The sequence below is a fragment of the Schistocerca cancellata genome, chromosome 1 (assembly GCF_023864275.1).
Source record: "Schistocerca cancellata isolate TAMUIC-IGC-003103 chromosome 1, iqSchCanc2.1, whole genome shotgun sequence".
NCBI classification, from domain to species: Eukaryota; Metazoa; Arthropoda; class Insecta; order Orthoptera; family Acrididae; genus Schistocerca; species Schistocerca cancellata.
Window position 1 is genome coordinate 478,011,923 of NC_064626.1, and position 16,276 is coordinate 478,028,198.

The window sequence follows — 16,276 nt, forward strand, 5'->3', positions numbered from 1 at the left end:
TGTGCCTGTGGTTCTGTCAGTGTGATCATGTGATGTATCTGACCCCAGGAATGTGTCAATAAAGTTTCCCCTTCCTGGGACAATGAATTCACGGTGTTCTTATTTCAATTTCCAGGAGTGTATTTAAACTGAGGATACTGTTAGGAATGGACATGAAAAAGAGGTGCGAGGGGGGGGGGTGCGGAAAGAAGAGACAGGTGAATGTGATAGAAACACAAGTAATCAAGAAGGAAGGGAAGGATGACAACGTGGTCGTTAGAAATGGACAAGTAACGAAGAGAGGGGAAGTAAAATGGCGTGGTTGAAATCAATGAGATACACTCATAGTTCTGTCCATCAGGACTGCGACTCTTAATCTACATTGGAATGGCGTGATTCTCTTTCCAGTTGCGTGGCACTCTTGTTTCTTCCAATGTGCGACGATAAACTGTAGTTACAAGGAGGGAAAAATCTCCCCACATTCGACACAAACTATGACAGAAACCTTATCAGGCCCACAGCCATTTCCTCTGATGAGCGATTTGAGTGTGATTTTCAGTTCGATGCTCTGTTACTTCTTATACCATTTTCACAATAAGCATTGTGGACGGCAACATTACAGATTGAGGAAAATTTCATGTAGTGTCTATGTAGAAGAAGGGAAAAAATACGATGGAAAGGAACACCTCAAATGAAATACTTGATGAGAAACTGTGTGCTCCATTGTAAACGTACGTGCAACCTTTTTTCACATATAATTTATTTTGTGCATTCATAATCAGTACCATGTCGAGGTACCATATTTGCAAACAAAGTCTACCAAGCTTCGCGTGAACTTGTTGCAGAAATCTCTAAAGGTTTCTAGCGTTATTGTATGCTGCTCAGCTTGAAGCCAGGAAGAAGACATGAACATTACGGTTTGACATCCCCTCGACGAAATGGTCGTTAATTAGATTGTAGTAGCTCGCATGGGAGAAAGATGAAGACGAAAATCGGTCATGTACCTCTCAAAGGAGCCCTACCCGAAATTTGTCGCAAGACGTTTGGGGGAAACACGGAGAACCTAAATCTAGATGAACCGACAGAGCTCTGAAAATCTATCTTTCGTGGAGAACTCCTGTACACGTAATGAGATGCACTGACCATTAATGGAACGCCCATGTTGCCGAGAGGAACTAAAGTTCTCCAGACAAAATACACTCTAATGCCAAAAGAAAACAGACGCACCACGAAGAATTAATCCGAATGGGACGGAAATCGGTACATGTGATGCACATGTACAGACAGACAGATCATGATACGTAATTCCAGAAAAAAGGAAGATTTGTTCAAAAAAAGAGCTTCACAAATTGAGCAAGACAATAACGTGTTGGTCCATCTCTGTCCCTTACGCGAGCAGTTATTCGGCTTAATATTCATTGGTAGAGTTTTTGGATGTCCTCCTGAGAGATTTCGTGCCGAATTCCGTCTAACTGGCGCATTAAACAGTCAAAATGCCTAGATGATTGGAAGGCTCTGCCTATTATGATCCAAACGTTTTCAATTCTAGGGAGATCTGGCGACCTTGCAGGCTATGGTAGGGTTTGGCAAGCACGAAGACGAGCGTAGGAGCTCACGCCGTCTGTAGGTGGGCATTATCTTGCTCAAATATAAGCCCAGGATAGCTTGCCACGAGGGCAAAGTTAAACCGGGCATAAAATATGATCGGAATACAGTTGTGGAGTAAGGGTGCTGCGGATGGCAATCAAAGGGTTTCTGTTATGAAAAGAAGTGTCATCCCAGACCATCACTCATGGTTGTCGGATCATATGGCGGGAGATAGTCAGGTTGGTAAATCACCACTGTATGGAGCATCTCCAGACACATCTTCGCCGATCATAGGGACCCAAATCGGAGCGGCACCTATCAAAAAATGGTTCAAATGGCTCTGAGCACTATGGGACTTAACATCTGACGTCATCAGTCCCCTCGAACTTAGAACTACTTAAACCTAACTAACCTACGGACATCACACACATCCATGCCCGAGGCAGGATTCGAACCTGCGACCGTAGCGGTCGCGCGTTTCCAAACTGAAGCGCCTAAAACCGCTCGGTCACACTGGCCGGCGCGGGACTCACCAATGAAGACAATTCTGCTCCAGTCAATAAGAAGATTCCAGGCCGAAACGTATCTGGAGACGCTCCTGACAGCGATGGAATACAAACCTGATTCTCGCTCGCCAGAGCTGGTGGCCTGAGATCTCATTTATTTTCATAGCAGTATACCTTTGGGTGTCATCTGCGGCACCCTCACAGCACAGTGGTACGTCGACAACATTGTACGCCCCGTTTTGTTGCCCTCATGGGAAGCCATCTTGAGCTTCCAGTTCAGCAGTTCAGCATGCCCGCCCTCACACAGCAAGAATTTCTACTGCTTGCCAAATCCTAACTTGATCAGCAAGGTTCCTGGATCCCTCACCAGTTGAGGAGCTTTATGGGCAGGTCCCTCCAAGGGTCTAATGCATCAATTGGACAGAGTTTGGCACAATATCCTTCAACTCTGTCACTCAATTCCAATCCCAATAACTGCTCGCCTGAGGGCGAGAAGTGGACCAAAGCGTTATTGATTTCTTCAGTTGAAACTTCCGGGCTGAGAGGCAGCGGTCGATGTATAAAATTTCCACCTGACGTTTCGTCTCCATCTGCGGGAGACATCTTCTGAGGTTGTCCGGCTACTGCCATTGAGGCTCCAGGTACTCTAGCATTTATAGAGCACATAGAGGGCACCACCATTCGTCACGTGATGCCGACGGTATGCCTATCTTTGGAAGGCGTCATCACTCTTGATAAAGAGTAATCGATTGTCATTCTGCTGGCGCAACGTCGACATCCATATTTTGTCTAACTTTAAAACTTCCTCCTTTCTATTAACATTGTTATGGTGTTTGTGAATCTCTATTGCTTATCTATACATGCGCGCATGATAATGGGATATTCGTGCTAGAACGCTTGTCTCATTAAATTTAATTTCGTGATTCCCATCTCGAAAAACATGCTCAGCTACGGCCGATTTTTCGATGTGTCCTAAGCGACAATTTCTTTTATGTTCGGCTGAGCGGATGTTTACACTTCTTTTCGTTGTTCCAATAGATACTTGTGCACAACTGCATGGAATTTTGTATACCCCAGGTGTTGCTAGGGGGTGTCGAGCGTCTTTTGCACATCTTAAATATTCCTTAATCTTCTTGGTGGGCCTGAAGATTGTTTCGGTCCCATACTTGGCCAAAACTTACCAAATACGGTCCGTAACTTTATTAATGAACGGTAGGAAAACGTTTCCAGTAGGTGACCGTTGTTGCTCTGGACTTCTGGCTTCTTTTATTCTTTGATGGAAGGCTCGATCAATTTCCTTGCTGGTATATCCGTTTTTCATGAAGGCTGACCGTAAGTGATTTAGTTCATCTTGTAAATAAGCCGGCTCGCAGATTTTGTTGGCTCTGTCCACCAAGGTTTTCATGACACCTCTTTTTTTACCTAGGATGATGGTTAGATTCCTTGTGGAGGTATCGATCCGTGTGAGTGTTCTTTCTATATACCTTGTGGCCCAGCCCGGAAGTTTCAACCGAAGACAACACCGGCCATGAAAGCCTACATTGTGCGTTATTGACTTGTCGAATTTGCGAAGCTCTTTCTCTCTAAGAAATCGTCCAATTTTTGTGAAACTGTAGTCATTAGTTTGTTTGTAGCTGTAGATCACATCTACCGATTTCGGTCCCATTCGAATAATTCCTTCATGTTACGTCGTTTTTTTATCTAAATGTGTCTAAGGAGCGTTCAAGCTGCCCACGGTAATCGACTTTGGATAGGCGAATGCGTATGGAGCTGTGCGCTTACCTGTTTTCCTTGCGTTACGTCCACAGGGAGTCAGTAGTGGGAGGCGGCAGGTACGTACCTGGACGCAGCAGACGCGCGGGTAGCGGTTCTCGAAGCCGCACAGAGAGCTGCGCAGGAACTCGACGGCGCCGGGCGGGCGCGGCGTGGCGCGCAGCAGCGCCAGCAGCGGCGGGCAGCGCGTCACCTGCACGCACTCCCCCTCGGCGCCCATGGGCGAGCGGCACTGCTCCCGTTGCGGCTGGTAGCCGCCCCACCAGCCCTCTGCAGCACAAAATGAAAAAAAAAAGCTACAGTAGTGGCCCCGCGTGAATCGAGGAGCGTACAGGCATTATACTGACACATTGGTTTCATCTCGTCCTCGAAATTTACGTGCAGTCGCGCGAAATCACTTTCGCGACCGTGCTCAGAATCCGTGACCTGTTTGCGACTACGGCGCGCGAGACAAACAATGTGTCGCTCCTCAGGCTTACGCGGAAACATTTATTGGCGGAATGGTGGACCCGGATCAGAATTTTTTACTGTCTCTCGTTTTCTTTTCAGTTAATGTTGTTACTCGTTCTATGCGGCCTGCCACAAATACATTTATTGTACGAGGGTAATCCCAAAAGTAAGGTCTCCTATTTTTTTATAAGTACAGAACTGTGTTTGACTGGCAGTTGGTCACACTGTTACGACGAGAGCTTCATGTGTTGTGAGTAAACATGCGCACGTCGCACTGAGGCGCTGTCTTGGCTTGGCAGCCGTTGAGAATGGGGCTGCCGTTGGATGTTACCGCCAAGTGCGAATTGCGCGCAGTTATTCGGTTTTTGAACGTAAAGGGCACTGCGCCGATTGCAATCCATCGCCAATTGACGGAAGTGCATGATGACTCGTGCATGGATGTCAAAAATGTTCGTAAGTGGTGTACAGAGTTTGCAGCTGGTCGGACCGAAATTCACGACGAACAAAGGAGCGGGAGACCATCAATTTCTGAGGAGACAGTGTTGAAGGTTGAGCAAAGCATGCGTGAAGATCGGCGTACCACCCTGGATGATCTCTGACGTTGGTTCCTGAGGTTTCCCGAAGCACCGCTCGCAGAATTTTAACGGAAACATTGAACTACCGGAAGGTGTGCGCAAGATGGGGGCCACGCATGCTGACTGAGGACCACATGCGGCAACGAGTTGATGCTTCCCGCGCATTTCTACACCGCCTTGCAGCCAAATAGGACAAAGTTCTAGACTCAATTGTCACGGGTGACGAAACCTGGGCATACCACTTTAGACCTGAGACCAAGCCAGTGGCGGCATCCTTCTTCGTCAAAGCCGCGGAGCTGGCGTCGTGCTGGTATGACATGGGTATACAAAAACTGCCACAGCGTCTACAAAAATGAATCGATATAAATAGTGATTATGTCGAAAAATAGCTAAATGTTCAAGCTATAAACTGATGTAAACCATTGTAGAAATAAACAGATCTATGTACATACAAAAAAAAAAAAAACAGGAGACCTTACTTTTGGGATTACCCTCGTACCATTAATATCATCACACAGTACATACACCCTAGGTCCTCAGTTTTTTGATCAATACAGAACACCACCGCCACCGAAAAACTTTCAGAGATTGTAAGCATAGGCCTAAACAAGAAAAATGTGTCTAGCAAATGTGGACTCTGAACTAAGGACCTTAAAATCTGCGAGCGCTTTTTTCAGTACAAGCTAAGTGTTTCACAGAAGCGAAGATGAACAAGTGCGTATAATTCTGAAGGTATGCGCATTAGAGCCCGTGTTTCCTGTACAATATTTCTTGTTTTGGTCCATACTGCCGAGCAAAGGACTTTCCGCAAAAAACATAGGCTGATGAGCCAAACCATTATGACCACTGCCCATCGCGTCGTTGGATGCAACCTGGTTGCGTTGTGAAATACATGAAATATATTTGCAGTTATCATTATTTTAATTATTTTGTATCATAAAAATGAGTCACTAATTATTTTCAATTAACAAAATACATGTATGTGAAATGGTAAACTACAAAAGAACATAAAACAAAGATAAGTAAAATAAATAATCAGAATGGTAATGAATGTTTAGATATTTAAAGCAGGTATAGTGAAAATACTTTGACAACACACTGAGTACAGTTCATTTTCCAAACATTGTATTTGAGAAACCAGCTTTATTACACAGGGATGTATGTGGGTTGGAAGTTTTTAATTTTATGTTGTAACAAAAGTTTTCGTTTTTCCTAGTTAATTAATGGGGGTGGGTGCCTGTAAAATATCAAATTATTACGACAGTTGATTATATAGTTTTCAAGAACATTAATTACATATCAACCTTCATAAGAAAAATATTTTTTACGTATAATCGTTTTGAAGATTTCCCTTTAAACCTAAAACGCCAAATTACCTTTCAGAGTTTGTTATACCCTTAGAAGTGAAATTGGGCAGAAACGCACTATCTTCCCCCTCTACACAACCGCCAAGTTTCATCAAGTTCGTTTATTAGTACTTGGGAATGTTCCCTGGTAATTGAATGTCCCCCACAGTATAATACTGCCCCCGCTGACCTGAGTCCGTGGAAAAGTGCATATTTCCAGTATCCGTTCGCATGGATAACGGCGAATCTGGATATGAACATCGTCTGATGTAACTAGAAAATTGACTTAGGTGTCACGTTTCTTCCGGTCTCGATATTCTCGTACCCATTTCTCTGTTCAACAACGGGCGTTGCACCTTTATACCCAGTGCACTTCTACCTGCACCAGCTCGAGGAAGCGCTGATTATAGAGACTGTACAGAGGGCGCCACTGCCCATCACGTGGCGACAGCTATGAGGCTGTCTCTTGTAGTGCCAACATTCTCGATTAAAAGTAATCAATCGTCACGCTTCCGGTGCAAGGCTGATATCCAAATTTTATCCAGTTTAACACCTTACTCTTTCCTGTTAAAATTACTACGGTGTTTATCAATTTCGATGGCCTCTCTATACATGCACGCATAATAATGCGAGGTTTTAGATATGACGCTCGTCCCGCTGAATTTTATTTCATGATTACCTTCCTGGTAAACATGTTATGCTATTGCCGATTCATCAGTGTGATCCAGCCGGCAATTCCTATTATGTTCAACAAGACGGTTGTTAACACTTCTCTTTGTGATACCGATATAAACCTGTCCACAACTACAAGGAATTTCATAGACACCCGGTGTAGCCAAGGGATATCATACATCTTATGCCGATCTTAAATATTCTTTTATTTTCCTGGTGGGTCTGAAAGTAGTTTCCATCCCATACTTGCTTTCCCAATGCGATCTGTGCCTTGCCGTTGAGCGGCTGTTGTTCGTCGTCTCCATCTATCTTCTTGCTAGGATAGCCATTATTCACGAAAGTCGACCGTGGATGTTCAACCTCATCTTTTAAACAAACAGTTTCACAAATTTTGTACGTCCTGTCTACCAAGATTTTTGTTACACCTCTTTTTTGTCTAGGTAGGTTGTTTGAATCTTTGTACAGGTAACGATAAGTATGTGTGGCTTTTCTATAGACCTTGTGGTCCAACGTTGCGTCCCGTCGTTTAATCACAGACACATCCAGAAAATTCAGTTGTTCATTACTCTCCGTCTCCATAATAAACTAGATTTTCGGATTAATGCTGTTTAGATCTGTCAGAAAGGCACCCATCTCCTCTGCTCCGTGTGCCCATACTGCGAAAGTGTCATCGACATAGCGATACCATCTGGCTGATGTCTTACTGGCGGACTGTGTGTGAAATCTTATAGGACTTAACTGCTAAGGTCATCAATCCCTAAGCTTACACACTACTTAACCTAAATTATCCTAAGGACAAACACACACACCCGTGCCCGAGGGAGGACTCGAACCTCCGCCGGGACCAGCCGACTGGCGGACTACAACGCCCGTCTCCATAAACAATTTAGCGACAGCAGGACAAAGAGGACTGCCCATAGCCACCCCGTCAATCTATTCATAAAAGTCGCTATTGTATTGAAAGGAGGTTGTGACGAGGTAGTGTCGGAATAATGACACAGGATCGGTAGGAAAATTATCCGATATGCATGAGATAGCTTCGTTTACCGGAATCATATTAAACAATGAAACAATATCAAAACTAACGGGGATATCATCCGTGCCCACGCTCATTTCCTTTAACTTGCCAATTAAATGAGCTGAATTTTTAATGTGACTATCAGTCCTACGAATATAGGGTTGCAGCAATGAGGCAAGGTGTCTAACTAACTCGTGGGTGGGACCGCCTACAGCGCTGATAATTGGCCTCAAAGGCATCTCAGGTTTATGCACTTTCGGTAAGCCATACAGTCTAGTTGGGTATGCTTCTGTTTTACAAAGCAACTTCTTATCGTCGGCGGAGAATGAAGACGCTTTCACCAGTCGATTGGTCAACTTTAAAATCTTCATAGTCGGATCCTTCTGCCGTTTTTTGTAATTGAGGGAACCAAAATATCATTTATCTTTCCATGATAGTCCCAACTCATCAATATCATGGTGGCATTACCCTTATCCGCAGTAAGAACAATAATGTTTTTATCTGCGTTGATACCCCTCAGTGCCTTCCTTTGTACCTGCGACAAATTACTGTTAGGTGGCTTACATGCATGTAAAATCCTAGCTTCTTCCATCCTAATTACAACAGCGGAGTGCTGTGGAAGCTGACGGATACCTGTCTCAATATTTGCTACAATATCCCCCGTGGGTACGTTTTGAGGCGTCACAGCAAAATTATCTCCTTTGGATAGTACAGAAATTTCAGCTTTTGATAAACCTTTATCAGACAGGTTAATAACAGTTCGAGAATTATCCTCAACTGAACCTTCCGAAATGTTCTTTTGTAAGTTAGCGAACTTCTTCTTCTGTCTATTTACTGATATTTCTGCACTAACTTCCATAGTTTTGAATGTTAGACCGTCAGTCTTATTCCAACCACCACACTGCATAGCACTACTAATAACCAAGTGGAGGTGAAAAAGCTTAATCCTGGTTTCCGCCAATTCTCGCCGCGTCTGATGAATCCTCTCCCGTAACATTGCAGATTCAATATGGTTGTAAATACAATGAGACTGAGCCGAGCGAAATATCCTCTTCACCTTCGGAAGTTTCGGAACCGTCGAAGTGTCCCTGTATCGCAACAGGAAGGTGAGGGTACACAGTTGTTGTTCTTTCTTCTTGCGCATTCCTTCGAATCGTCGAACCTTGCTGACATATCCTCCCCGTAGAGGCGTTTGATCATACAGTGTAGGCTTTCACGGCCCGTAGTCTTCACTTAAAACTTCCGGGCTAATATTCCGTGGTCGATGTATAAAACTCTCCCCCGACGTTTCGTTTCCGACTACGGGAGACATCCTCCGAGGTAAAGCGGCGAACTGAAAAGAGAGCTCGAGGAAGCACTGATTATATATATGTTATGGTCTTCAGTCCTGAGACTGGTTTGATGCAGCTCTCCATGCTACTCTATCCTGTGCAAGCTTCTTCATCTCCCAGTACCTATTGCAGCCTACATCCTTCTGAATCTGCTTAGTGTATTCATCTCTTGGTCTCCCTCTATGATTTTTACCCTCCACGCTGCCCTCCAATACTAAATTGGTGATCCCTCAATGTCTCAGAACATGTCCTACCGACCGATCCCTTCTTCTAGTCAAGTTGTGCCACAAGCTCCTCTTCTCCCCAATTCTATTCAATACCTCCTCATTAGTTATGTGATCAACCCATCTAATCTTCAGCATTCTTCTGAAGCACCACATTTCGAAAGCTTCTATTCTCTTCTTGTCTAAGCTATTTATCGTCCACGTTTCACTTCCATACATGGCTACACTCCATACAAATACCTTCTGAAACGACTTCCTGACATTTAAATCTATACTCGATGTTAACACACACACACACACACACACACACACACACACACATATATATATATATATATATATATATATATATATATATATATATATATATATAATTATATGGCGCCCTCTGACCTCGGAGGATGTCTCCCGCGGTCGGTGAAGAAACGTCAGGGGAGAGTTTTACACATCGACCACGGCCTATCAGTCCGTACGTTTTAAGTGAAGACAATACCGCCCGTGAATGCCTACATTGTATGAACAGTACTCTGTTGTCAGATTTGCCATGGATCGCCGTCTGTACTGCTTTAGAGAGCGCTGAGAACTTTTATACTCGCAAAAGTAAATGATAAACTGAGAAAAACGTCGTGTCGACGATTCAGCTCCGCATGCCAGACTTGTGTGATATCTTACTCGCTTTAAAGAATGAGTGACACACACTCGCATTTTATTTAATTAACCCTTGAATTGTCCTTAACCTGAGGGTTTTAAACATCACAGTGCTTGCTCGTAATGGAGGTGGTAGTTATCTCCTTCTTTCCGACTTTAGACTTGATATATCTACCCAGTTACAGGATGACCTACCCATTAACGTGGACTCCGAAACACGGTGTAACTTGGTATTTTCCGGATGTAAAAATCGCTGCCAGAAGTAAAAGAAACAATGAGCGCCAGAAAAACAAAAGTCCGAGTGAGAATTATGCCCTAAACCTATGGCTCTAGGGCTTTCCTGTTTTAACCACGTAGCAACACAGTAGGAAGTGAGGTGTCTACGTTGTAGATAATAATGATAGAACCCTTCCTTTCTTTTTAGAGCCGTGGAGGCCATCAAAGAAGAATATGAGTTCAAAGCACAGTTATCACCTCTGGAATATTAATTCTTCTTCTTTTTACAAGTGTAATTATTCATTATGACTGATAACAAAAATGGTTCAAATGGCTCAGAGCACTATGGGACTCAACTGCTGTGGTCATAAGTCCCCTAGAACTTAGAACTACTTAAACCTAACTAACCTAAGGACATCACACACATCCATGCCCGAGGCAGGATTCGAACCTGCGCCGTAGCGGTCGTGCGGTTCCAGGCTGTAGCGCCTTTAACCGCTCGGCCACCCGGGCTGACCGACTGATAATATCTAATATTATGTTATATTATATTTGCGAAACAGTTACGCACCATGTATTTCTCGTAACTCAAGTATTTTTATGAAAATGATATAGTTTTGTAAAACGGTACTGCAAATACATTGGCATCGCTATTAAATAAAATCTTTGTACAGGACGAGTGTTAAGCCGTAGACAGAACGGCAGCGGTGGAGCTGCGAGACAGAGAGCACGATGCAGGTGTCTGTGACTGTCGCAGCGAACACGAAAGCTACAAATTCTTGTGACTACATATTGCGCTATAGGATACAGGGGCTACAGTACTGTGGCTACTAATTATGAGCCTCCGAGATGTCTGGGAGGAACAGTACTTAGCGTAACAACAATTACTTGACATTGCTATTTCCACAACTATTAGCATCGGGAAGCAAGGAACATTGTTGCCAGTAAGCTACTACTTTGCATTTGTAGCAGTAAAAACTGTAAAATCAAAACGCTGCAGACTTTTCGCAGTGTAGAAGACCTGTCAGTGTTTTGCGTAACAGGAGCAGTATATTTTTTGTATGCACTGTGAATGTAGACAGAAAACATTTCTCCATGTCATTATTATCTGGGACCGCATAAAGTCCTATTGTCCTGTATTATTAGTGAGAGTCCATAAATGATGATCTCCATAATTAATTAAATATATTAACTGAACTGCTGAAAATAGCATAATCTGGCAAAATTCAGTAATTTCTTTTTAATTTGTTTATTGTGTCCTGTGTTACAACGTATTTAGTTTGCCGGTAATCAAAGATTATACATCAAATTTAATTTTCATTCTCAATTCGTTCCTATCTGTCCACTCATTTTCTTCAATATTTCTTCTTCTAATTAATGACTGAAGCCCTTGTACCCATGTGGCCGGTGGCTTCTCTCTTTTCTTCCTTCCTTATTTTTATTTAACGATCGTTATTAAATATGTGTGCTTTCTGCATACCAATGTCTTGGCCGGCTTACTTCAGCGCTGCAGTAGTCTATTAGCGCTTTTTCAGTGCATTAACATTTCTGTTAAAGAATATTATTAGTGATATTTGGATATTTGTTGAAATTCGTTGTAGCAAGAGTTTCATTGACGTCATACATTTTCATTATTTTCGTGTTGCGTACAGCAGCTGTTAACTCGTTTACTATCCCATTAATAATCATATTAAGTAGGTCTAAATTTTATGAACCTGAATTGCGACTGAACTTAATTCTACTACCTCCTGAATGGAAAATTTGGTTCCACACAAGTAGTGGATGACGTCACCCGAACGAGTGTTACTATTTTTGTTTGTTGTGGTCATCTGTCCGAAGGCAGGCTTGATGCAGCTCTCCATGCTTGTCTTTCCTGTGCAACCTTCTTCATCTCCGAATAAATAGTGCACTCTACATCCATTTGAACCTGCTTTTTTCAGTCATTGGACTCCCTCTACAATTTTTGTCGTCCACACTTCCATCGATTACCACATTGACCATTCCTTGACGTGTTGTGTCTTATCAACCGATCCCTTCTTTTAGTCAAGTTGTCTCATAAATTTCTTTTTTCTTAGTTCCATTCAGTTATACTTAATTAGTCACTCGATCTACCCATCTAATCCCCAGTATTCCTCTGTAGCACCACATTTCAAAAGTTTCTATTCTCTTCTTGTCTGGACTGCTTATCGGAACTGTTTACTTGAACATAATTTTATTCACAAATATTTGATTCAAAAAGAATTTCTCCTGTATAGGACTTTCGACCATATACCTGTAATATCTTATCAATGTTTCACTGAAATACGTATTATATTCAATGAAAATCGCATTAAGTAATCAGAATTCAATTTTATAATTGTAACTCCCTTAATTAACATTTCATTCAGACAATGCACTAATCCGTCATTCTAGTGAATAGTTGTATACTCTCCCATAATATTTTGGTTAAAATGCTTTGGAATTGATACGTTAACAGAAATTTTGGATACGCGTGATCACGGTCAAATTTATCAAGTGGAACAAAGTAGAAGGGCTACAGGAGTATTGCCCTTTGTTTTCCTATTTTTAGCTGTAGCCATTTTCGCACTTCATATTTTTTGTTTTTTAGTTTCCTTATCAACTTACTGAGGAAGATATACTTCGCCTGCCACATGTGACATCATTCCTTTCGGACGCTTAACTGCAGCAAAACAAAACAAAACAAAAATAATAATAGTAATAATAATAATCGTCTTGATACAAGCGTTAGCTTCAGTTGAGCAAGTTCTTAAGGTGTCTGAGATGAGCATCCAACGGACAGTTCGCTAGAAGCGGAGAACTTCAGACAGGGAACCGTCAAAACAACAAACAACGTCGTTAAAAATCCATCTTGGCACATGCCTTAGATGTGAGGTGGAGGAAAATGGAAGCGATGATCGTCGACGTTCGTCCAAGCTCCCTTATACACCGTGACGTCTCAGTCTGATTCTCTTCAGTCTCAAGTAAAAGAAACCGTTACCTTAGAAGACCTCGAGCAAACCCAGCCACTCTCATACATTCACTGACACATTACAAGTGCAATAATAGTAGCGCGAAACACTATTGAACCTAACTCGATCAGGGCTGTCTCAGACGAGATACAGTTATTCCAGTGGGGAATGAGCAGCGAGCTGCACCACTGTGTATTGAAACGACGCTAACGTTTGCTCTGAACCCATCAGAGGCATACTTATAGCTACGCTCCTATTGATCGACACAGATTAGCGTCGCGCTAGAGTTGTCTGCGATTTTAATTAGACGGCATCAGCGGACAAGGCAGCTCAGGTGCCTGTCGATTATAAAATGGCCACCAAAGTTCGTGGGGAAGGCGAACGTAATCATCATGAGAAAGAATGCACTCCGTGGTTAGCCGTTCTTCGCTATCTTAAAGTGCGAATTACCTTAGAAGTTATACTCAGAATGCATACGTTCTACCAAAAGCGTATATATCAACTTAGTAATCAGTTTTTCGCACCTTCAGTAACTAATCCAAGTAGATACAATTTGTAATGCACAAATAAATTTAGTTATATTTCAGTGTTAGCAAAGAGATGTGGACGTGGCATGAGAATGAAAAGTATCAAACCATTTTCGTAGCAGAATATGGCCCAATGACGCCGGATGTTAATGCGAAGAGAACTGTTAAAATGGAAAATTTCTTCCAACGTCGCCTAAAAGCAAACGCTGTTACTAGTCTCAGTTCCAGTGACCCTTATCCTTACACGACATCAACGATTTATGTCTTCTACGAGAAGCAATGCTCTTGCTGCCTATACATCTACTACGAGAAACCGCATTCTACATGCTTGTGTGTGTGTGAGAGAGAGCACTCCAAACTATATTTTCACAATAATATTAAACAACTTATGTGAACATCGAAATAGTATGTCTAACTGATGAGCCTAAACACGGGAACTACCATAATTATACTCTTCTGGGTAAAAGAACATGGCGAAGTTCAGGGCAATGAAACTGCAGATCTAGCAGCCAATGTTCGAGCTTTAATTACTGTTCTCTACACGCATTAGCTTTGCTATTTAGGAACAAGAACATGTGTCAGCGTAAAGAATGTGATGGATTTGATAAACGGGGACTGTGATGGCTTTCATAATCTGACTGTTTTATAAAATTTTGTCTACGTTTCCTTATGCTGTAATAGCCAGTAAATGTTAAACTGAATGTAAGTTTTGTTTAAAGACGGCAGCAAGTTTGTATATGTATTTTTTTGCCTTCCGCCTGGTGCGCAGTACAGCCAAAGACAGTATTTTTACAACAGCCATACGCAAACTCTCTGCCAGTTACTTAAGAACGGCTTCCGTTAAACAAGTGAAAGTTTTTCATGTCTGGCTTCAGTGTTCCAAGACGGAGTTGCATTGAAAAGTTGCATTGAAATAATTTACAACAGGAAAATGGTAAATTTATTATGGGAGTGAGTGAAAGTCATGATCGTGCAGGAGTCTACATTGAAAACTACGCACCAGGCCATTTGAAACATGCATATTGTACGGAAGTTATGTGATATAGAAGATGGTTATTCATTGTTAGGGCAGGTGATTATAATCAGAGAGCGAATGTTCTAGAAGTTCTTCGTTATGAACTGAGTCAGATAATTATACAATCCATCTTTTATTATACTTCATATCTTTCTCAAGCTTTAAATATTGTAGGTGATTTCTTATGTGAATCGCGAGCTGTTTAACCTCCTGGATAATTTTTCTAAGTAATTTCAATAACTCGAAGAGATCGACCTACGACATCTTTTGTTCCGAACTGCCGAAGCCACAGATGATCTTCAAAACATCGACAGCACATCATTCAATGCATGGCAGGATCAAAAAATATCTGCTTCTTCCACACTTTTGCTGGTTAATGTTAATTACAGTAAAGTGCGTTAAGTAAAACCGATAATCCATGTCCCACGTAACGAGAGGAACTGTTTTCAGTACAACATTTAAGGTGCAAATAACAGTGAAAGACAATGCCAGTTGTAAACAGTTGATTACTCATACAGCGTACTGAACAAATTATGTAGTCATAAAGGGAGCATATAACTAAAATCATAATAAAGGAAGTAGCTATTTTCACCATACGATGTAGTAGTCTGTTGCTTATATCAAGTGATGTATAGATGTACGCACAAGAATAGCAATATAATTACTACTGTTTAACACGTGGCATACACAGCTTATTCTTTAATTGACGCATAAGTAGAAACAATTAGTATTTGTATGTGTATTGTGTTTGTTGTAAGTGAATGTGCATTCCATTGACCTACATTTTGCCTGGTTCTGAAATACATTTCGGCCACGCTTTCAGTACTGCAGCATCTGACATTCCATGGCAGTACATTCCTTATTTGTTAGCAGTGTTACTGACTACACACTAAATATCCGGCAGCATGCTAGTAGCTTTCACTATCGAAGATATGCAAATATTTTAATATGTTATTCTACAAGTAAAAGTAAAGAAAAAAAGTTTCTATAACCATAGGTCCGTAAATTTTTAGTTACGGAGTTTCGGCAAATAAAAGATTTTGCCTGGAATTTCGTTGTACGCCATACCGTAGATTGTGAGATGCTTAATCGTTGAGAGATATGTCGTGTATTGGTATACGGAATACGTTGAACACCGTCCATAATATCCTCATCATCGTCTTCAGGTATCTAGCGCACGTACTGATTATGAACGCTAGGTAGAGAACCTGTATCCCGTGACATTCGAAATACTCCACTAATGGTTGGTGCATTCGGAATCCTCCAAGTTGGATAACGTACGCGATATTCGCTAACTGCAGCCGTAGCATTACCATCACGTTTGCCATAGATAAACACCATATCGGCGTATTCCTTTGTCGTAAATTTGAAATGCATTCCTATTTTACAAATAATCTACAAACTAGAACAGTTACTAAGTGATTTCACTTAAATACACTG

The 16,276-nt window shown here is 41.9% G+C and overlaps 1 protein-coding gene and 1 non-coding gene across 2 annotated transcripts in view; both read right to left on the reverse strand.

The window, feature by feature from the left end:
- Positions 1 to 16,276, reverse strand: part of LOC126177426 (serine protease easter-like) — a 155,113-nt gene that overhangs the window by 75,393 nt on the left and 63,444 nt on the right. The window contains exon 2 of the mRNA XM_049924455.1: positions 3,913 to 4,115. Within this exon, the coding sequence (XP_049780412.1) occupies positions 3,913 to 4,115 (203 nt within the window). The remainder of the gene's footprint in view (positions 1 to 3,912; positions 4,116 to 16,276) is intronic.
- Trnas-gga (transfer RNA serine (anticodon GGA)) lies at positions 10,756 to 10,838 on the reverse strand. The gene is given in 2 exon segments: positions 10,756 to 10,789; positions 10,799 to 10,838. It is a non-coding gene; the product is annotated as a tRNA-Ser (tRNA).